The sequence below is a fragment of the Dipodomys merriami genome, unplaced genomic scaffold, assembly GCF_024711535.1.
Source record: "Dipodomys merriami isolate MVZ:Mamm:240054 unplaced genomic scaffold, mDipMer1.0.p SCAF_97, whole genome shotgun sequence".
In the NCBI taxonomy this organism is placed as follows: domain Eukaryota; kingdom Metazoa; phylum Chordata; class Mammalia; order Rodentia; family Heteromyidae; genus Dipodomys; species Dipodomys merriami.
In genome coordinates, this window is record NW_027206590.1 from 1,379,093 (window position 1) to 1,403,044 (window position 23,952).

Sequence of the window (23,952 nt, forward strand, 5' to 3'; positions counted from 1 at the left end):
GCAACCGGTGCCCAGCTTCCCAAAGCGGATTTATGGTTTGCAGGCACTAGATTCTCCAGACATCCTATTCTCACCCATTTGGGGCTGGGCAGTGTGACCCATTTATTCTCCACATTGTCCATTCGCTAATGTGTTAAAACTAACCATCTGTACACTGCCCGTTCTGGGATCCTGATATCTTGTCATTTGTTCATGTCTTTGCAGCCCACTGAACCCACGCCAGGTTAGCTGAGGGCCACCATCACCTACATCTCCTCAGACATCACGGGAGCAAGCTAAAGCAAGAGCAAGAGAGATTAGTTATGTCCAAGTTCAAACAACAAGCAGGGCCATCGTACCTGTTGGTTGAGTGAATGATTAAGTCAATGCATGAGAGTACTGGTGTGAAGAGTTTGAGCTAGATCAAGAGATTTACCCTATCTCTAGAGAAAGCTCCCCAGGGTCTGGCCCTAGCAGTGGGATATCTGCCTCTGCACCTCTTCTTAGGAAGGGAAGGGTGCAGGCTCATTCTCTCCCACCCTGCCAGTAAGGTGGCTCAGTGTTGATCTAAAAAGGAAGAGAGGATCTGGAAGAATTTGCTTAAGTATAAGAAAAGAGTCCCTGGAGGCTGGGCGTGGTGGCGCACACTTATAATCCCAGCACTGGGAAGGCTGATGTAGAAGGATCATACATTCGAGGCCAGCCTGGGATACATAGCAAGACCTTGTCTCGTTAACAAACAACAAACCACCCAAGTGCCAATAATTTGCACAGACCAATAATCCTAGCTACTCAGATCTGAGGATTTCAGTTCAAAGTCAACCCAGGTAGAAAAGTCCCCAAGACTTTTATCTTCAATTAACCACCAAAAAAAAATACCCCAAAACCAAAACTGGAAGGGGAGCTGTGGCTCAAGTGGTAGAGCACTATCATTGAGCAAAAATACTCAGGGACAGCACCCAGGCCCTGAGTTCAAGCCCCAGGACTGGTACAAAAAAAAAAAAAGCCCATAGGAACAGAAAAGAGAAAAGAAAGGATCTGGAGGTAGAAGGAAATGAGCCATCAGAATAGGGTATAATAATGAATTCATAAAAAACAAACAGAAAAAACCCTATTTAGTATTTTCTAAGAGCCAATCTCTACTGCAAACTAATCACATAGATTTATAAAATTTCACAAGGATACTCTAAGGTAAGGTTCTATTCCCATTTCAAAGATAGACAAGCTGAGTGGCTTGAGTGTGAACTAACATGCCATACCCAAGGGCTCTCCACGTAAGTGGCTGAACTTAGATCGAATCCAGGCAGTCTAATTCGGAAACTCTCGCACTCAAACCCCTCCAAACACCAAACCTCCCCTCAGACACCAAAGAAAGCAGCCCCCCCCCCACCACCACCGTGGCTTTCCCACTCCAGGAGACATCTCTATGGTCTCCTCCAAGTTACTTGTACTTCTATATCCTCTATACACAGGAGAGCGCAGTCCGTGTAGAGTGAGCTCTGTCCATGTGCCTAGCCCCGTGCAAGGTCCCACTTCGCCTCATACCTTGCATCCAAGACAGGAGAAATCCAACCCATCCCTGTCACAGAGGCTAGGGGAAGTGGGGGAGGGAGGTGCCCAGGTGTGGTGGAAGCTACTGGAGAATTCTAACTAAGCAAGATGTGGCCCATTGTGGATCCGCTAATGCTCTCCTGGGTTGTAAGACAGAAGCTCAGAGCACCAAATGGGATCCCCTTCAAGATCAGAGCCACCATGAAGAGCTCTCCCCTCCACCCCCGCCCCCCTACCCCTCCCCACCCCTGTCTCCCCAGCACCAGGGTCCTGACTGACAGTCTCTTGGAAAATCACAGAAACAGAGATCTTTCTTCCCTTCTTCTGATTGCTATTTATAAAACTCACTGTACCCACACTTTCCCCCATAGGTAACCAATTCTTGTGTTGACTTACAGATCATAAGACAACAGTTTCCTCAGCTAACCACCAGAAGACTCGGGACTCGAGGACAGTCAAAGTAAGCACCAGACGGCCTGCGACCTGTACAGCCTGCATCAGCTGGGCCTGTAGGCAGGCAGATCCCAGGCCGCTCACCTTGAACTCTGTCACAGGCTTGATGGGAGGTTTGTGCCTAGGGAGAATATGGAAGGGCTTTATGATAGCTATGACCCTTTCTCAGGACTCTTACTAGCAAGACAGGCCATCCAAAGGCCTGGGGGCCTTTGGCCCAGCTGTTTAATGAAATCTGATTTTGTGAACCATCCTGCCTTCAAGGAGTTGTGGGTTTTTGGTTTTTGCTTTTTTGGTCAAATTATCTAGACATCATTTCAAGGAGTACATTGTGGCTTCTTGGATTGTCTCCAAGTTACTTGGCCTGTTCTGAGAGGACTCTGCTCCAGTATCACCCAGCAGGCCAGAGGGCCAGTAATAATTTCTGCATAGGAAGTGGGCAGGAAGTTCAGCACCATCTCTGTGGTAAACAGGGCTTCCCCTTCATTGGCTCCATCAACCAACCAATCAGTGTTGGCTTTATACTTTCTGCATCAAGTTATGTCTACTGGGACCATTCTAGTGGGTAAGAGAGACAAGACAAAAAAAATCAGATCTCTAACAAACAGGGTTGAGTTGAAAATAATAAAAAGAAAAGAGGGTTCCAAAGGCAAAGGCCATGTGGACACCTGTCTCTCCAGCATAGGCATCATTACCATCTGGATTTCTAGGAATTGCCTCTAGGGATGTTCCAACCATTGTTGGATATTAATGGGTGTCTTGTAAAAATGGGGAGGTGGTCTTGAAAGTTTTTGTGAGCGTAAGTTAAACAGCCTCCTTTTACAGCAAGATGTCTATGTTTTATTATGTCAGTGTACACGGTGACTCCACTAGAGGGTGCCTTATTATGCAGTGTTTCTAAACCTTTTGACCAAGTTGTGCAGGTCAGGACATAGAAAACTAAAAATCACCATATGAAACTTATGTCTCTAAGGATATTCTGATAGCATGCCCATAATGTCATTTTAACAACCCAGCCCCAAACAACTCACTTCAACCTCTACACAGTACATTTATAAGATGGGTTTGGCTTTGGGAAAGTTAGACAAAGAAAACAGGTGATCAAGAGGTAGGGGGGAAAACACCTTTTTTGGTAAAGTTCTGAAAACTGTTTGTGTGGCTCAGAAGCTATTGAGGCAAATACCAAAAGGACTTCCAGAAATTGTTTTGAACAAAGAACATCTTAGAATCAATTCCTAATAATTTCTCAAGGTGATTAATCTGTAGAAGAAACCTCATTTATAAGAAAAAATCTGCTTTTTGTTTTAAACAGGGGTTTCAACCTTGATAAACTTATATAGAAAAAAAAACAAATAAAAAGAGTCTGCCTTCCTTGTTTGCTGGTGAGCAGAAGATGGGCAATTCCAAATGTTTGTTGAACAGATGAGTGGCTGAAAGGATGAAAAATGAATTTTTTGGTACAGTTTACTGGTCTTTGGGAGAATCAGTTTCTAATATTTTGCTGTCACTTTCCCCCAAAATGTGTAGGAATAGTACAGAAGAAAAAAATCAATAAAACTCAATACAAGAACTTGGGAGAAAAATTGCTTTTGTCTCTATGGGAGAGCTCGTTTTGTTTTGTTTTCTTTTTCTTTTTCTTTTTCTTAACCTAGTGACGGGCGAATAGGGCAATAACCTCTTTGAAAGTTCTGTGTAATCGCCAGGTGCTGGTGGCTCACACCTGTAATCCTAGCTACTCAGGAGGCTGAGATCTGAGGTTCAAAGCCAACCTGGGCAGGAAAGTCCATGAAACTCTTATCTCCAATAAACCACCAGAAAACCGCAAGTGGCTCTGTAACTTAAGTGCTTGAGCGTTAGCCTTGAGCTGAAGAGGTGAGGGACAGTGCTCAGGCCCAGAGTTCAAGCCCCATGATCTCAAAAAAAAAAGTTCTGTGTAATCAGCTGTACCGAATCCTCTTCACAAGGACTCTCTGAGGTGGTTCACACCTCCAGCTAACCAAAAGGCAGTGAGATCTAGACTCCAGCCTGCAACTTGGCTTGCAGGAGAAACTCCCTCAGCAAATTTACCTTGGCAGAAGACATGTCAGAGGTGGCTAGTGAAAGAGTGTTGACAACCCTGGCAGAACAGAAATAGGAAAACTCAGAGGGCAATAACTTTACTGTAATTGCCAATTTTAGCAATATTCACTGGCTAATCCAAAAGTAGTCTGGTCTGAATAAATTAGGACTGTTTGACCTTAAGAAGTTAGAAAGGGGAGGTGTGTGTGTGTGTGTGTGTGTGTGTGTGTGTGTGTGTGTGTGTGTGTGTGTGTGTGTGTGTGTGTGTGTGTGTGTTTTAAAGCAAGGGAGGCATGCCATAACTGTCTCCCCATCGGAATGGCATCTCTAGAGCTGCCGGAACCGCCCCTCCCCCATCCCCAGGAGTGCTGCTCAGATGGAAAGGCAGTTATGTGACAGTTGGGAAGTAGAAGGCCCAGACGGCAGATATAGCCCAACACAAAGAACTTTCTGATCACTGTATCAGCTGAAAGATGAACTGGGCTGCCTTTGGAGGGCCTGAGTTCTTCATCCCAGGAGGCGTTCAGGTGGAGGCGAGCTGCCCACTGAGCAGAAACTTCACAGAATGGTATCAGCAGTAAGGGGGGATTACTGAGAGGGAAGGAGCCAGGGATCCATCTTTCCCCTTCCTGGGAAAGACTTTCTCAGGACTCAAAATGCTCCCTCATTTGCCTGATATTATGACAATCACCCTATCCCCATGGGTAGTAAAAAGCAGTTAATAGGCTATGCAGAGTTTCTCAAAGAGAGGGCTATTAATTTCGTTAGTATTACCATGGGACTGGGAAAATCTACTCTGGACCTACTAAATTGGAATCTTGGGGTGGGGGGCTGAAGGGTGCAATATGTTCTGCAGGTGATTCTTATTGTTGGTAAAGTTGAAAAGCACTGGTTTCGGTCAAACCCATGTTAGAGGTTTGAGTCCTGCCTCTACTACTTATTTACTGGGTGATCTTGGGTGTGTTGTTTAAATTTTCTAGGCTCTAGTTTTTTTGTCTGTAAAATGGGGATAATAATTAGTTCTATCTTCATGGGGACTTGGTGAAATTAAATAAGATAATGCGTATGAAGCTCTTGGATCACCACAGATTTCAAATTGATGTGTCTCACAATTACCTGTGAGGTAACTTTGCTGCTGACGCTATGGGCCCCATTCTCAGAAGTTCTGAATCAGTAGCTCCTGAGAAGGGACCTGGGAATGTTTATTAAGGTCCAAGGTAATTCTGATCTACATCAGAGTTTATAATACCATCCTGCTGTATTAGTGGCTTTGGAGTCCAACAGACCTACAGCCAAGACCACTGTTATGCTTAATTGGTTTAAGACCTAGAGCAAATTAGTTGAGCTTTCCTGCTTCTCCATTTTTGCCATCTTCAGAATGACTACAACACTCCCCATCTCATAAGGCTATTAATTATTATTTTCTTTTACAAATTAATGTATATGAAACGCAGTTCTTTGCACCTAGTAAGGGCTCGATGGATTTCAGCTAAAGTCCTAACAAAATACACAGCTTCCCATGAAAGCCTTGTGATGATGAAGTCTGTTTTGAGTTAATAAAACGTTGGGGTCTTTGACATTTAATAATATGGTACTATGAGATTAACATTTGTTGATTAAGATCATAGGCCAGGTGGATTTTTGTTGGTGATACAGTTGGCAGTTATAATAAATGCATCCCACCCATGGGGATCCACTAAGGGACACTAAGGTGCTATTCCCTTGTGATCATGCTTGGAAGACACAGGGATCGAGTGCAAATGGAAATTCTTTTTTATCCCTTCTCTGCAAAGTATTTGACTTCACATTTTCTGTAGGAGGCAATTTTAGTTATTTTTACTTACCTGATTGATGGTTGGCAACCTGGAACTTTGGTTTAATTCTAGACGAGCAATATCAAGCCTTATAGAAGAGTTAACTCTTCTCGCCCCAGGGAAGCCCTCCCTGGCCAACACCATCTTACCACTCAGGAAACTCACTGAATAATGGTCCATGTGGACCCCTCTCTCTCCTTTTCTCTGTGGCCCAGGTACCATTACTATGGCATAGCTGTGAAGGAAAGCTCTCAGTATTATGATGTGATGTATTCCAAGAAAGGCGCTGCCTGGGTGAGCGAGACGGGCAAGAAGGAAGTGAGCAAGCAGACAGTGGCATATTCACCACGGTCCAAACTTGGAACGCTGCTGCCAGAGTTTCCAAATGTCAAAGACCTAAATTTGCCAGCCAGTCTGCCCGAGGAGAAGGTAACCATGCCCAAACTGATTGCTGGGGGTAGGAGGGAATAGCTTCTTTCTCTCCCTCCCTCTCATTCACACACAAACATGCACACATATGCTTTTGTTACAAAACAGTGGCTCTAAAAGTATAAAGATGTAGTTAATAATACTGTATTTACGGTATTTATATTAGTTATGACACATGTACATACTGGTGTAACACATGAATAATAAGGTCAACTGGGCGTGAAGTGTATGGGAGGCCCTCTTTACAGCTCTTCTGTCAATCAAAAACAATTCTAAAATATAGTATCTCTATTCTGTCTATACCATCTCTCTTCCTAGCTGTCATCTGTCTATTGACCTTCCTTATACCTGTCCTGTCCTTGAGCACTGTCTCGTTTGCACAAGGGATGAATCTCTCCTTGCTGAATTGCTTTTACACAAGATAAAATTCATTTTCCCATGTGCAGGGTTGTTGGTGACGTCTTGGTCTCACCAATGAAGAAGACTTTTAGAGCTAGGGTAAACCAGGTAGTTTTTAATCACAGGGTATTTTGGAGTGAGTTAGCAGAAAAACAAACCCAAGGAAGCTTCCTTTCGAGTCACATAGCGCTCTCCTACACAGTGCTCACATGCTTGGGCTTTCCCCTGAGCCTGTCTTTTGTGCTAGTTTCCTGGAGAATAACAGACCAGTCTGCCGTCAGGAAGTGTACAGCCACATGGGGAGATGAAGTTTGTATAAGCAAACCTGGGAGAATTTAAGAAATGCATGTCTTTCTCTGACAGGAAGAAGATGAACCTGTGTCTATATCTAAGAACTAGAATAAAACCTTTTTTTTTTCTTTCAAATTTGCTTTTTGGGTCAACAAACTTCCTTCCTGGTGGGGTTGGAATTCCTGGCTAATTGGAGGGACAAGCGATAGTTTTTCATATTCTTTTTTTCTTTCTCTCTCTCTCCTTCCTTCTTTCTTTTTCTCTCTTTCTCTCTCTCTTTCCTCCCTCCCTCCTTACCTTCTTCCTTTTACTTCCTTTCTGTTCCTTTCTTTTTTTAGGGGGTACTAAACAGAATCTAGAGAACTTCCAGATGTCTGTGGTGATTTGGGCAGAAGCATTTCTTGTTATAAATAACACCCTGAACTTTGAAGTTTTTCGAATCTCAGCCAGTTAGGGGGATTGAGTTTGTTCAGCCCTCCTAAGTTCTATATTGTCAGCTAGTGTACTGGGTGGTAAACACACAGCATCACTCACACCACATTTCTTTCCTCGGAATCCACAGTCTTTAGGGTGGAGAACAGGGGCAGAGAGTAGGGGGGTAGGTGGAGTCTATCGCCCCATCCCAACAGAGAATAAATGGCATACACATTGAATTCCCAGGGCAGCTGTCCTATGTATTAATGTCTGCCTTTGTTGTTGATCCTCCACCCACCCCCACAGGTTTCTACCTTTATTATGATGTACAGGACACACTGTCAGAGAATACTGGACACTGTAATAAGAGCCAACTTTGATGAGGTAGGTCAACAAACGTTGAGCTGTGAATACTCTGTATGACAATATTCCGCTTCACACTTGCTCCCGCCAGGGGCCTGGGCCTGGTGTCTGGAAGCCCCTGACTCTCATTGGCTCATTTCATCCTGACAGGGATCCTAGGCAGTTTCCCTCATCATCCTCACTTTACAGAGTTCTCTCTCTTTCTCTCTCTCTCTCTCTCTCTCTCTCTCTCTCTCTCTCTCTCTCTCTCTCTCTCTCTCTCTCTCTCTCTCTCTCTCTCTCCCTCCCTCCCTCCCTCCCTCCCTCCCTCCCTCCCTCCTCCCTCCCTGGCAGGGAGTGTGGGCTTTGCTTGACTTCACTAGTGAACTGCATCCTGCCCTTCTTGGCACGCCAGGCAGACCCTTTTCCCATCAGATCATTATAGAGTCAGCATTATAGAGTCAGCATTGCCAAATCAAAGCTTTTGTCGTGAAGTTGTGACGTCACCTCTCCCCAAGGTCCTCCCCACTGGCACATTTGGCTCTGCTTTCCTTCCATTCTCAAGGCCTCATTCGCATTTTCACCTAGTTCTACCACATCCTAACTTTCTTTAAGTACACATAATTTTAAAAGCTCATTTCATTTTAAAATGTTATAGTTTAAAAAAATGAAAGGAAATGAGAAGGGATCTTGGAAGCATCTGTTCAATAACCAAGTCTCTTAACTAAAATGCCACTCAAAAGAGCTTCCAGGGCTGGGAAGGTAGCTCAGTGGTAGAGCGCTTGCCTTGAATGCATGAGGCCCTGCGTTTGATTCCTAGCACCACATAAGCAGAAAAAGCTGCAAGTGGTGCTGTGGCTCAAGTGGTAGAGTGCTAGCCTTGAGCTGAACAGCTGAGGGACAGTGCCCAGGCCCAGAGTTCAGGCCCCACGACCAACTAAAAAAAAAATCCCTCCGGAAGGACGGCAAACACCTTTTATCCCATAAACCAGAGACCTTGTGGTAGTACTTTTCAGACAAAAACAGCAACAGCAATTACAGCAAAAAACCATGAGACTGGATATGGACTTGACTTGAGGGAAGACAGTTATAAAAGCTCATAGTTATTGATGGGAAAGATCCCAGAGATTTCCTCTTATGTTTGTTTTGGGGAAAAGAAGGATATTGTGAGAGGAAAAGAGTATGAAAAGGATGTAAGATACAAAATTCTCTCCTGACATAAATTTTCTGCCTTTCTCTGTCTCACAGCTACACACATTGAGTCTTTACACTGGCTGGCCATAGACACAGCTCCAGAAGAAATAGTAATGTGTTAGTAAAGGATTATTCTTTCTCTAACTTTTACTCAGGTGTCCATTTCAATGGCTGGGTGTGCATGTATTTTTGTTTGTTTGTTTGCTTTTTGGTCCTGGGGCTTGAACTCAGGGCCTGGGCACTGTCCTTTTTTACTTGAGGCTAGTACACTTGAGCCATAACACCAGTTGTGTGAGCCACTAGTGCTCAGCTTGCTTTTATTTTTTTTAAAGAAAGAAAAATAGCTTATATTGTGATTTGCCTCTGTCTTGTATTCTAAAGTGCACTGAGACCAGCACAAAGAATGACTAAGACAATACTAGATGCTATAACCAATCCCAGCCCCACCTGCCACTCAATCTTAACTTATTGGAAGTTTGTTACTCATAATCCAATGTGGATGGTTTTGGTTTAAGGCTGGTGGGGGGCATGATTTAGGAAGCCAAGCTTCTTCCATCTTCAGGCCTTAGAGCCTCGGAGTCCTTCTGTTATACTGATAGGTGGGAGAAAGGATTAAATGGAAGGGATATCCCATTCTTAACCTTGTCAACTCAGAAATAAGACACATTCCCCTTGTGTTATTGGCAAGAGCTTGTCTCATGGCTCCATATTGACGCTTCAGGAGTTGGGGTGTGTGGCCCTTCACCCAGTAGCAAGTTGTATCATGTAGTAGAAGGACTCTGACCTCTAATGGACAGCTGCCCCTCTTTGCCACAATTACTCACAATGAAACAAGTGATAGCCCTCCCTTATATTTGTATATAGCTCTATTTAACTCAAAATTCACTCTCATAATTTCATTTCACTTCCATTCACTAATTTCAGCACTTATGGATTACCTAATGTTGGAGAGATGCATAAGACACACAGGGTAGAGGATGACAGAGGCATGGTGAGAGGTCCAGGGAAGTGATCTGGCTCTGCTTTCCAAGCCTTGATTCTTCATCAAAGAAGTGAAGATCAAAATAGCACCCCTATCATTCTCACCCATAAGATTACTAGAAGAAAGATGTACAAGGTTAAAGGTCTTTGTCAACTGTGAATGGTCACTCAAATATTTGCTCTCATTAGATATGTCACACAGAGAATTAAGAGACTTACGGAAGGTCTCATGGTTGGATTAGATTCAAAATTGTGAATTACACCCTTTGTCATGTCTAGTCTAATATTCTTTCTATACTCCTGGCATGACTATATAGTGGCCATCTTTAAGATGGCTGATCAACACATGGCTCCCTCTACCCAATCACAAAAGAATGAAGGGGGATATCTTACCTATAAGGAACATAACTTTCTCTTACAGCTGAGAAGTCATTAGTAAATTGATCCACCTGGTATACCTCTATTCATTGTTTAAAGGTCTCTATGATTGGTCAAGGTTACAACTTATGTTAGTATCACACTAAATTATCTTATCTGTTGTTAGTCTCAACCACCACACTAAGCCCTGCAGCATAGAAACATTGTCTATCTTGTTTACTACTACATCCTGGCCAGCCATATTATAGTATTAGGAGTTCAGTAAAATATTTGTTGGGTGCAGGAGTGGTTGGAATGATGGACAGATGGATTGTTGGGTGGATAGACAGATATAAAAATGCCACTTACGGGACTGGGGGTTTAGCCCAGCAGAAGGGCACCCGCCCGGCCCTGGGTTCGGTCCCCAGCCCTGGAAAAAAAAATGCCACTGACTAGTAACATGGTCATATAAGTAGAAAGAATATGCATCTCCATGTAAAATCTCTGTAAAATTTTCTCCTGACAGCGTTATACAATGAGCTGTGAAGTCCCATAGTTCTAGGTGTGGGTCCTAAACCTACTGCTTACTAGCCTGTGACTTGATCTCTCTGAGCTTTAATTTGTTTTTTTTTTTTTTGGAAGGAGTATCTGATGTATTACAACATAATAAATGGCACATATTTTGGCAGTCATTTTTAATGACAGCTTTCTGACAATGTAGCAGATAATCCAGCTGGAAGCTACTAGATATTTTCCCACATGTTGTCAATATATTAGCAATAAACTTAGACATGGCAATGAATTAGGAAATTTGCTTAGAAAGAAATCTCCTGGTAACTTTATGGCACCAAGGGAAAAGGGGCTGAGAGTTTAGAAGATTGAGCCAGATAACCCAGAAAACTTGTTTTAAGCAATCATCTTTCTATCATGTGCCTTTGATTGCTTTCTTTTCCTTTTCTATTCTCTTTTTTTTCCAAGTTACACTTGCAAGGAGTGAGGAGAACTTATCAGAATTCTTTCTTCTGTCTAATAATAAGTTTCCATTTATTAAATGCCTACACAATGCCAGGCATTTTACATAAGTTATCTTGTTTCATCCTAATAATAGGTCGGAACCATTATCTCCTGTTTTATAAAAGCTGCAAACTCTTAGGTATTTAGACCTGAGCACCAGATTCAATTTGATTTAACATGGACACATTAGATAGAGCTTTTCATATTCAGCCCCAAATCTGTTTTTCCCAATTTGGAGATTGCTCCTACCTGCCACCTGACTTCCCAAGCCACAAACTTCCATTCGTTCCTTCTCCCCATGGTCCTTCCCCATTCATCAGAAGATGATGTCATCCCTAAGTCCTTTTCACTCGTGATCTCCACATTCCAGCTTTTTTTTTTTTTTTTTTTTTTTTTGTGGTCAGAAGGCTTGAACTTTGGGCCTGGGCACTGTCCCTGAGCTCTTCAGCTCAAGGCAAGCACTCTACCACTTGAGCCACAGCACCACTTCCGGTTTTCCCACAGTTAATCCAAGATAAGAGTCTCACAGACTTTCCTATCCAGGCTGGCTTTGAACCACGCTCCTCAGATCTCAGCCTCCTGAGTAGCTAGAATTACAGGTGTGAGCCACCAGCACTCAGCTCCACATCCCAGCTTTTGAACTCTGCATGATTCTCCTTCCTTCCTTTTCCTTTTTGCCCAGAGACACTGGAACTATTGAATACCAAATGGCAAGGAGAAGGAAGGGAGGTCAGAACTGGGCAATATTTTCCTATTAAATCTATGATGAAACGGGACTGCTCAAGTCTCTCTTTGCAGCTCAAAAGGCTTACAACAGACAGATGACTGCCAAAGACACGTATCTCCCACAGATTTGTTTTATCCTACACAGCAGCTGATCTTTTCCAGACTTTTTGCTAGAAACTGACTGCTTATATAAAAAGACAAGGGTAGGGCTGCATGCCAGCAGAGCCAAGAAAGGCAGACAAAATTGGATTCTTCCACCGCTTAAGAATCAAGTGTGCAGAGCTGTTCACTCAGAGCGGGAAGAATAAGCAGGATGGCCCAGCAACAACTCTGAGGCTAATCCCAGGGACAAGCCGGGATCTGCAGACAGGGGAGGTTCCTCTGGGAGGCAAGCACCTTGTCCAAGAGTGGTGGCCATCTCCAGGCCCAGGCCAGGCCAATAGGCAGCCACCAGATCTGTCAATGATGGAGCATGACTCCCATGGGGAGTCCTGAGAAACAGAAGTATACTGATTTCTTGGCTGTAGATGTGACAGCACCTTCATGATACAGTGATGATGATGATGGTGGTGGTGGTGGTGGTAGTGGTGATGATGATCATGTAAAAGCGGCTAAATTCTATTAAGCATTATAATATACCATGTTTTGTTTTAAGTACATTTAAACCATCTCCACCAAAACCTGTGCATAAATACTATTTTTACCCTCATTTTACAGATGAGGAAACTGAGGCTTAGAAATATTACATCCGGGCTGGGAAGGTGGCTCAGTGGTAGAGCACTTGCCTTGCATGCTTGAGGCCCTGGGTTCAATTCCTCAGCACCACATAAGCAAAAAACAAAAAAAAGCCAGAAGTGGCACTGTGGCTCAAGTGGTAGAGCACTAGCCTTGAGCTGAAGAGCTGAGGGATAGCGCCCAGGCCCAGAGTTCAGGCCCCACAACCGGACCCCCCCCCAAAAAAAAAGAAATATTACATCCCCAACTGATTGTGGGACCAGACTCTGTCTAGATTTTTCTTTGCTTTGATTTTCCTGACTGAAAAGTTGGCAAATATTTTCATTTATCATGGAATAAACTAGGCACATTAGGTCTCACAACCTATAGAGCTGTCTTTCATTCACACTTCGATCAGTATTTTGGCAATCACCATCTCTTCCTAGAAAGTCTCAGGGTATTGCTTCTCTCTCCATCCCTGTGCCACAGAGCCATGTCCCGTGCTTTCACGGGGAAGTGCAGGCGGGCTGGCATCAAGGGCTTCTATTCATGGGAGACTGATTCCAGGTGGCCCTGCTGGGGATGGGCAGGGTTCCATCTCCTTGGACAAAAATAACAAGATCCTACTCCTAGGAGGGGTCTGAAGGCTGCTGCAGGCCATCATGGCAGGGACAGAAAGCTGGAGAGTGATAGTAGCCAGGAAGGGCCATGGGCCTCAGGAATGAGGTAGGATTCCATTTACCAAGGGACAAACAAACTGGCCACGAGGCTGACTGGTGGAAGGATCAAGGTAAATGTAGACTCTTATCATTTCCATGCTTTGCTGTCTGACTTCAGACAATTCACTTACTATCTCTGTGAGTGGAGGCCCTGTTAGGCGTTCCCACATTAGAGAATATGGCTTAGAGAGGACCCCAGGAAAGAAATTTCATGGAGTTATTGAGACCAGCAAAGTACCAGACTGGAGATGATAAATTATCCCACATTGGTTGAGGAATGATTTGGGGGACCTGGGATTTGGGAAATGATACTTATGGGGCCCAAGTGGGCCTATCTTGGGGAGAAGGAAGACTACATAGCCCCAGCCTCAGGACGCGCTGCTACTCCATGTTAGCAGAAGTGTATGTATTTGGAGATGTTTAGTATATACACTAGCTCACTATCTTCTATTTCCTCTCACTTCACTCACCTTATCACACCCTTCACCCTTCTGTCTCCTCTTCTGCCCTCTACACACACACACACACACACACACACACACACACACAATGATGTAGGCTCAGGAGGCACCAAGAGATTCTCTGCTTTAGCCATTCAGTGCTCAGCAATGAGATCTCTATCATGATCATATGGATAACCATGATTCCATTGCACATGCTCAGTGGACCACTCTGCACTTGTCTGTGAATAAGAAGTCAGCCTCACACATTTCACACACCGATGGAGCTGCCTGCTTCTGTATCTGCATTCCACAACAGGACCAAGGATCTTCAGGACAATGGAAAGTTTGAAATACAAAAGGGCTGGTGCATTTCTACCTAATTTGAGGGGACAAAATTTTGAATCAAGCCTTTCACATCTGGCTCCTTCCTTTGGCCACACCTGCAACTCCATCTCTTTTCCTTACCTCCCAGAACACCCAGAAGCTCCTGAAGCACCCGTGGGCCCAAAGAGCAGTGAGTGCTGGTGTTCAGATCTTTATAAAACAGTTCCCCAGTCAGTGGCTCATACCTGTAATCCTAGCAACTCAGGAGGCTGCGATCTGAGGATTTCCAGCCTGGATAGGAAAGTCTTTGAGACTCCAGTTATCCCCAGTTAACCACAAAAAAAAAAAAAAAAAGCCAGAAGTGGAGCTGTGTCTCATTGATAGAGCATTAGCCTTGAGCCAAAAAGTTCAGGGCCAGTGTCCAGGCCATGAGTTCAAGCCCCAGGACCAGCACACACACACACACACACACACACACACACACACACACACACACACACACACACACACACACACACACACACACACACACACACACACACACACACACACACACACACACACACACACACTACTCCCACCCTCCCTCCTGAACTGCTTCTCCCCCTGCAGCAAGCTTTGAAGGAGCCTATGCGTGAAATGAGCTGCTCAGCTTCTAAGCAAAGGAGGCCACAGCCAGCCAGGCCAGGAGCCTCTCCAGCAGTGCGCCTGGCCCACGCATGCGCAGGGGATGACTTGGGGCAGAAAGCGCTCCCTCCAGCCCTCCAGGCTGGGGGAGGGGAGGGGTCTGCTGCGGATGGGGAGTTAGCAGCACTGCAGACTAGACTGCATAGGTGAGGTCCCGTGGTTCTCGTTGGGAGGACCTCCCTAAACTCACGTTTCTCTCTGTGGGTCCCCACAGGTTCAAAGTTTCCTTCTGCACTTTTGGCAAGGAATGCCACCCCACATGCTGCCCGTATTGGGCTCCTCCACGGTGGTGAACATCGTCGGCGTGTGCGACTCCATCCTCTATAAGGCCATCTCCGGGGTGCTCATGCCCACCGTGCTGCAGGCGTTACCTGACAGGTGGGCACGCTCGTTTTCAGCTCCCAAGCCCTGAGGGATGCACTTCTTCTTCTCGTTATAATCGTGCACTGTGCCTTGCAAAGATCTTTAATACTGGGCATTGAACTACCGGGTCCAAATTCAAGAGGTAGAACAGGGTACACAGGGAAAACTCTGCCTGTCCTTTTCCCGTTCCCCAGACCACTTTGTGACTCCCAGAGCAGCAGATCCAATCCTACTTGGGGTCAGCCTTACCTGCTATGCACATGCAATCCATGTATGGAACACACTGTTTCTCTTTTCTCACTGCAATGGTTACACTTTGGTGTGTACTGTTGACTGTAGATACTGTTCTGTGCCTTGCTCTAAAACAAATCGGTTTAACACTGTGTCTTACAAAGGACAGCTTCATCCCCACCCTGCCATAAGATGGACTGACTCACTGGGACCCTCCCCTGAGAGGGAGGGTGGGAAGAGTCAGGAGATTGGCCTCTGACCCCATCCTGTGAGATTGCATACTGGTGCTCTACCACTGGAGCCACAGCTCCACTTCTGGCTTTTTTTTTTTTTTTTTTTTTTTTGGTAATTAATTGCCCAGGCTGACTTCAAACCTCAATCCTCAGATCTCAGCCTCCTGAGAAGCTAGTATTAGAGGTGTGAGCCACCAGCGCCCAGCTTTTTTTTTTATATGATCTGACAGTTTTCCTTTTTAGTTGCGTTGTCTAACCCTCTACAATTACTGTAATTACATGGTTGAGTTAAATCTTCCATCTTGCTAGTTGTATTCTATTAGCTTCATTGGTGTTCTCTTAGCTCCATTGGGTCTTTCCTCTTTCTTGTGTCTGGTTTGGGTTAATTATGTTTTATCCATACATTTATTACCTTGATTATCATGTTACTTATACATGTTGTTTTTTTTTTAACTAATGGTTACTTTGGCTTTATATACCCTTAGCTGGTTAAATATACTTCCAAATAACATTATACTCCTTCACATACAGCATCAAAACCTTACAACAGTATACTCAATCTGTCAACCTTTCTTTTGTACTATTGTTGCCATGTTGTACCTAGATATGCTGTCAACTTGCAAAATATTATAACAATGTATGCCTCTGATAATTGTTTGATAATTACATTTTAGAGTGATATAAGCTATGGAATCTGATCTTTATATCTATGTTCTTTCCAATGATTCCTAATCTTCATTTCTCTCTCTCTCTCTTTTTTTTTTTTTTGGCAGTACTGGGATTTCGAACACTTGCTAAGCAAGCATTTTATTTTAGATGGGGCCTTGCATTTTTGTCTAGGGCTGGTCTGGGACTGCAATCCTCTTGTGCATGTCTCTGACATAGCTGGGTTAGGGGTGCACTCCATCACACCTAGTGAATTGATGGAAAATGGGATCTTGTTAACTTTTTGTCCAAGCTGGCCTCAAAGCTCAATCCTCCAAACCCTCTGCCTCCTGTTTAGTTTGGGATTCAGACATGATTTGCATTTCTTTAAGTAAAGTATTATTATCTTATGATACCCTCATCCTCTCCCTGCAGAATTTTCATTGGTATTTCCTGTGTTGAAAGTCTGGTGGTAATGAATTTTTATTTTTTTCTCTGAAATGTATTTTGTTTCTCTTTCATTTTTGAAAGATACTTTCCCTTGGCTTAATACTGTGAATTCACAAGTTTTGTGAGTGTGTGTTTTATTTGGTTTTCAACATTTTAAAGACTTCACTCCACTACTTTTGGCGGGCACGTTTGTTCAAACATCTTTTCTCTATGTGTGACATGTGCTTTTGGTTCTTGGTTGCCCTAAAAAAAATTTCTCTCTCCTTGGTTAGTTTCTAGGTGTTTGACAATGATATATCTATGAGTTTGGTTTTATTTTTCATTCTGATTAGAGTTTTGTGAGCTTCTTGGAACTTTGATTTAATATATCTTACTATATTAGGAAATTTCCCAGACATGTTCCTTATTTCTTCTCTTCTCCTGGTATTACAATAACAAGGATGTTAGAACATTTGATATTGTCCCATAACTTGGAGGCTCTGTTTTTGTTTTTGTTTTTCTTACTAGTTTTTCTCAATGAGTTTAGACTGAGTAATTGTTGAACTATCTTCTAGTTCACTGATTTATTCCTTGATAGTCTGGTAATGCTGATGGCTTTGTCTCTTGGGGGTTGATTTTTCTGCCTTGATTTTGAATACCTTATGAGTTTGACTGACTACAGAAACGTTTAAAACAACAGACACTGAAGCAAACAGCAGTAATGCCCAAAATGGGTATGTCTGTCTGCCTAGATTTGGATGAGAGTTGCTCAAGAAGTCATTAGGCTTGGGCTTTGTTGTTGCTATGCCTTACCTTCAGTGTATCACCAAATTGTTCTGAGGTCCTTGTGTTTAGGTTGGAAGCTGTGGACTCCCTGCCCCAACCTTACTTTTTTTGCGCCAGCCTCCTCTTTCACCTTCCCTGTGTTATCACTACAGTTGGTGCTTGTCACTTCTTAGTTGGGACTTAGGATGGCACCTACTTCACACTATGAGGTGGAAAATGAAAGAAGTTAGGTGTGAAATGTTTAGTGACTGGCACTTATTAGCAAGTAATGCTATTATCACATTGGAGCTGTTGTAACAGCATCACAGTGGAGGTCACCTGGGGATCTGGAGTGCTCGGTGAAGATGCAGGAGAAAGTCTGAAGCTGGAGTCACCTTCCCAAAAAGAGAGGAAAAGGAGTCTCAGCCTAGGAAGCGAGCAGGGAGGAGGCAGGATGGTCAGGGTGCAGGTGAGCCTCCAGGGAAGAGAGGAGGGAAGGTGAAGAAGGGAGTGGCAGTCAACCTGAGCTTGGCCCTAACAGGAAGTAAGCGCACTACAAGGAAGAGGTGAGCCAATCAGAATACAGAGCACTCCAGGAACCAGTAACAAGATGCTACTCTTGGAGTAAGAGAAGATTAAGCAACTGAACAAGACAATGTTCTTTCTCTTATACAATATGTGGACCTTGTTTGGATTTTGACTATACCATTGACAGGAATAGAGGAATTTGAACACAGACTGAATTTTAGATGATGTTACAGAATTAACCATTCATTCTGTTAGGTATACAAATGACATGAGGATTTTAAATGCATGCACACGTGGGTGCATGTATACATATACATCCTTAGGAGTGCACACAAAGCTCCTGTGAGTGAATAACACTGTGAGTTTGCTGAGGACATTCAAGAAAAGAAAAATGTGGCATGTAGTACATTTAATTAATTAATTTAACTAAGTAAGCAAGTAAACTGGAAAAATAGTGCTAGTTGTTGAAAGTGGGTCTTGAGTGTTTAGAACTTTGTTTTATTATCTTATCTGGGTGTATATTTGAAACTTGATGATAAACAAGTTTAAAAGCAAGCCTTCATGCCTGGTAGAGTTTAGTTCTGATATAGGGCACACAAGAAAAGAAGCAGGTTGGAGGGGAAAGCGAGGGCTCACTTTGGGCATGGGGCGTCTGACCTACCCTTGGGAGAGGTGTCATATACACAACGGGCCCGCGGTATTAAGGTGAGTGCAGATGGTTACTGAAGCTGAGTATGGAGAAATTTCTGACTACTGGAGGAACAAGCTTTGTGAGAAGGCGGCCCAGGACTAGACCCGAGGAACTGGAAGACAAAATGGGCAGATAAAGGGTGGCAAGCTCTGTGGATGCAAGAACAGAAGACTGAGGGCAACAGATGCCAAAGGAAGCCAAGGAAAGCAAGGGGGGTGTGGACAGTCAACATGGAGAGAGGGCCTGGTGTCTGGTATGACCACAGAGCGTTCCATGGGGCACACTGGGCCTCAGGCTAGGAGAAGGTTGATTTTCATAACAAGAGCTAGAAAATGGTGCTCAATGTCTTTTAAATCTGAATCCCCCATCTCTCACAGTCCAACCTAATCAGTGCTTCTCACCTCTAGCCCTCTCTACTTCCTGTCTCAAAACGGCTCTTCACTCTCCAAATCTACTATGGTTTCGAGGGTTTGCCAGTGGTCTGCCAATTTAAATGCCTACCATTGCTTCCTAACTCCCACCTTCACGCTCCCCACAGGCTCTCCAAAAACACAAAGGAAAATGACCTCGGTAACTTGTAGGCAGGGACAGAAGAGGGAAACTGGGAGAAAGTGAGGAAAGAGGTGACATTGTAAGAAAAAAAAAAGAAAAGAAAAAGAAATGCACTCAACATGACCTATGAAATGGCAATCCCTTAATAAACACAATAAAATTATATATATATATATATGTGTGTGTGTGTGTGTGTGTGTGTGCATATACATATATGTATATATATATATATGAAACATATTTTTTTAAAACCATAAAAGAGCACAGTTTATCCGACAGTGGCTTTTTCCTACACAACTATGTACCATAGGCTACCATTTCTCAACAAGGCCTGGCTGCCGGATGTGTTTGAGCAGATCTGCTATGTGGCCCAGTCTGGTAGCAGCTAAATCACAATGAGGGAAGTAAAACCCTCTAAAGAAGCCTTTGGGGAGGACAGGGCACCCAGAGAAGGTACCTAAAATGCACCGTGTCCCTTTTCAGCTTAACTCAGGTGATTCGAAAGTTTGCCAAACAGCTGGATGAGTGGCTGAAAGTCGCCCTCCACGACCTCCCCGAAAACTTACGAAACATCAAATTTGAATGTAAGTACTACATCTGGGAGCAGAATGAATGAGAGCGCAGCATTGACTGCCAAGTATTTTACATAGGTTATTAATAAGATGATAGCCGCTAAAATGTTCTGTTGGCTTACAATGACCCAAGTACTATGCTTAGTACTTGACAGGCAGAAACTTATTGAATCCTTATGGAATGTTTATTATGGGTGGCAAACTTGAAGAGGAATTCAGACTTGGAGAGTGAGGTAGGTAGCAGAGACAAGATTTATTTCCCATGTCAAATTTTCTGCTTCATTCAACTCCCATGCTCCCCCAAGTCACACAGTCTCCCCAAGCTGGTAACCAAACTCATGTCTAAGTGACCTCAAATCTCTGAGATTTCCTCCAAGCCCCTCCAAGCACCAAATGGTGGAGGCTGTTTACGGAGAACAGCTTAAAGGATTCACATCGTCTCTTGTCTAATTAGCAAGCCAAATTAATATTTCTCCTGAGGAGGGTGAGGGAGGGCTGAGGAATGGGGGTTTTCTCTGTGCTGACTGCCCCCCTTCTCAGTGATGTTCTGAATCCATATGTCTGCACCTGTGAAGCTTGTGTCCAACTCATTTGTTGCTATTAAGCAAAAAGGAAATGATTTTTAAAGCAACATCAAAATCAATATATGTATATATATACATATATATGTATATATATATATATATATATATATATATATATATGTTTCTTAAGCTCTATTTGAATACAGCTTGCTATTCTTGCCCAAAATAAGTGGCAAGAGGAAAATAAGGGCGATCAAATTACCCTCTCTCTGCAGGCCAGGGAACACTTTCAGACTGGCTTTGAGGCCACCCCGCAGTGCCCATCACCTACTGATAAAGCCCGCTTTATTTCACGGCTCTCAGTTCTTTTCTTTTCTCCCACACTAAATTCCACATCACAAAGTTAGAGAAAAAGTAATTAAGGAGATGGATTAACGATTGATCAGCCTGGAAAATAAGAAGTTCATCTGTTCCACCCCCCTTCCCTGCCTCCTCCTGTCCTCCCCATCCTCATTCCTCTACCCCACACCCTATTTTTCAAACCAGGCCAGCCCTGAGTGCAGATTAGAATAATCCTAGGGAAATTTCAGAGTATTTTTTTGTGAGCAGTTCAAAAACGAATGAGAAGAATGCTCCATGCCCATTTTAATTACACCAAGCAAACAAACCAGTTCAAAGTCGGCAGTGAGGCGGTTCCAGGCCCTTCCTCCTGTGTGTCCCCTGGGAAGTGGCTCTTCCCAGGGATCCTACAAATTTGGGGCCTTGCCAGAGAGAGAGAGACAGAGACAGAGAGACAGAGAGAGACAGAGAGAGGACTTAGGAAGAATGAATACCTTGAGCCCTCGCCTTTCTTTTTTTTTTTTTTTCTTTTTCCTTTTTTAATTTTTTTTTGGGAGGGGCGGTCCGGTCGTGGGGCCTATACTCTGGGCCTGGGTGCTGTCCCTCAGTTCTTCAGCTCAAGGCTAGCGCTCCACCACTTGAGCCACAGCGCCACTTCCGGCTTTTTTCTTTTTGCTTATGGAGTGCTGAGGAATCGAACCCAGGGCCTCAAGCATGCAAGGTAAGCGCTCTACCACTGAGCCACCTTCCCAGCCCGCCCTCACCTTTCTTATCTGCTCCAAAATCCACAGATACAAGGTCACTTCAAATGACCAACATATTCACCCAGGAAATAAGCCCCTTTCTTAAAGGTTGCAATCATCAAAACCCACAAACAGGCCAGGAAGAGCATTTGGTAGAAACGCCAGATGATGAGATGATGAATGCAAAGCCACATCTGAGTGCAGCCTGCTTTCCACTGAGACACATCAAGGGTCCTATTAAACATACTACTTTTTTTAAAGGGGCTTCTTCAAAGCTTTCATCTGATTCCTGTAATTATTGATGGGGAGAAGAGATTGAGCTTGCAATTAGTGAAATGAAAGACAAGTAAATAATCGCTTTTACTCACAGTTGATTAACGCCACCATTTCTCACACCTGCCGGTGTGGAGAGTGTGTGACTTTGAAATCAGTCCCCTAACACCCAAATAGGAGAGCAAAGAATAAAATGCAAAGTTTTGCCTGTGGGAGGTGGGGGGGGGGAGGCAGGAGCGGGGGGGGGGGGGGGGGGAGGGCGGGGAGGGGGAGCTTACAATGGGGGCGGGCAAGGAGAAACACAGTCAGGCAAAGTAGGGAAGCTACTGTTTGAAAACTACCTCTGGAAAATCCAAGGTAAGATCATAACACACACAAATATTTCAAACTACTTTTTGCTTCTTTTGCAGTGTCCAGAAGGTTTTCCCAAATTCTGAGACGGCAAACCTCACTAAATCATCTCTGCCAGGTAGCTTTCTTGTATCATGCATCAACTACCACCAACATGCTGTGACATAATGGGGCCTTAAAGCCTTCCTGTAGCACCTATCTGGTGCTTTCCCAAGCACCATCTCTATTAACTTGAATTTATACAATAAAGACATCGAAGGTGAATAGTTTCAGCACATATACACAGTCTTTTATCAGTACTAGGGTTTGAACTCCATGTTTAATACTTACTAGCTAGGTGCTCTCCCACCTGAGCCATACCCCCAGACCTCTTTGCTTTAGAGTCTCCTGTTTATCCCCAAGTTGGCCTGAATTGTGATCCTGCTATTTGTACTGCCTATGTAGCTGGGGGTGACAGGCATGTACCACCACACCCAGCCTTTATTGGTTGAGATGAGAGTTTGGAAGAGTTTTTTTTTTTGTTGTTTTGTTTTTTGCCTGGGTTGGTCTCAAACCTAGAATTCCTCCTGGTTTTCGGCCTCCTGAGTAGCTAAAGTTAAAAACATAAGTCACTGGGCCTGGCTACACAATCATATCTAATATTAGCTGTCCCTAAACCATTTTTTAATTTAAAAAAATGTAGTGGTGACAGGGTTTGAGCTCAGGACCTTACACTTGCTGGCACAACACCATTGAGACAAACCTCCAGTCCTGTTTTTCATAGGTTGTTTTTAGAATAGGGTCTTGTTCCCTACCAGGCACACCTGAGCCACGATCCTCCTACTTTAAGCTTCCTATAGTTGCTGAGAATTCAGGCATTTATCCACCTTGTCTAGCTTTCCTCCATGAAGAGGTTCCATGGACTTTTCTACCTGGGTTGACCTAGAACTTCAGTCCTCCAGTTTTCAGCCTCCTAAGTAACTTGAGATGACAGGTGTTTACCACCATCTCTTCTGAGCTTTTCTGCCCAATCTGGCCTCAAACCTAGATCCTCCCATTCCCAACCTCCCAAGTGGCTAGGATTAGAAGTAAGGTCCACAGAGTTTCTAACATCAGTTGCCTATAAACCTTTCAGATATGTTCTAAGCTCACAGTTTTGTGCTGCTCTGAAATAAACTTCAGTTTTCAGCCACTATTGACATTTTTGAGGGTACACAGTTCTATGTGGGATAGCTGTTTGTGCAGCATCCTTGGCCTCTACCCACTAGATATGAGTAGCTCCATCCACCCAACTCCGGTTATGACGAGTAAGAATGCCAATGTTGCCTGAGTTGTAAAATTGTCCAGGCTGTGAGCCATTGAGTCAAAAGAGATAAACAGTTAACAGGGTGATTTGCTTGTTGTGTCATCTGAAAGAGTTAAAAGCCACCCAATATAATACATAAAACATATGTTAAGCCAGGCACCAGTGGCTCACGCCTATAATTCTAACTACTCAGGAGGCTGAGATCTGAGGATCATGGTTCAAAGTCAGCCCAGGCAGAAAAGTCCATGAGACTCTTATCGCCAATAAACTCCTCAGAAAAACCAAAGTGGCACTGTGGCTCAAGTGGTAGGGTGCTAGCCTTGAGCACAGAGAGGCTCAGGGACAGAGCTAAGGCCATGGGTTCAAGCTCCAGAACCAGCAAAAATGATATGTATATAAAAATGTTTATAATAAATTATAATTAAAATATAATAAATATAAACAGTATAAATACATAATAGTATAATAAATATTTACCAAATTTTGTTGAGGTTTTTCCAGATCAGAATTATTTTTAGCACAAAAATACAAGCCTGGAG

At 43.7% G+C, this 23,952-nt stretch overlaps 1 protein-coding gene across 3 annotated transcripts in view; it reads left to right on the top strand.

Moving 5' to 3' along the window:
- Rfx4 (regulatory factor X4) overlaps positions 1 to 23,952 on the top strand; it is a 143,122-nt gene that overhangs the window by 76,929 nt on the left and 42,241 nt on the right. For 2 of the 3 annotated variants that reach the window (XM_070014441.1, XM_070014443.1), the window contains exons 5-10: positions 1,929 to 1,990; positions 6,071 to 6,284; positions 7,695 to 7,772; positions 15,104 to 15,267; positions 19,810 to 19,910; positions 22,188 to 22,246. In XM_070014441.1, the coding sequence (XP_069870542.1) occupies positions 1,929 to 1,990; positions 6,071 to 6,284; positions 7,695 to 7,772; positions 15,104 to 15,267; positions 19,810 to 19,910; positions 22,188 to 22,246 (678 nt within the window). Of the gene's footprint in view, positions 1 to 1,928; positions 1,991 to 4,459; positions 4,610 to 6,070; positions 6,285 to 7,694; positions 7,773 to 15,103; positions 15,268 to 19,809; positions 19,911 to 22,187; positions 22,247 to 23,952 lie in introns of those variants that run through there. The other variant, XM_070014442.1, reaches the window with a different exon arrangement.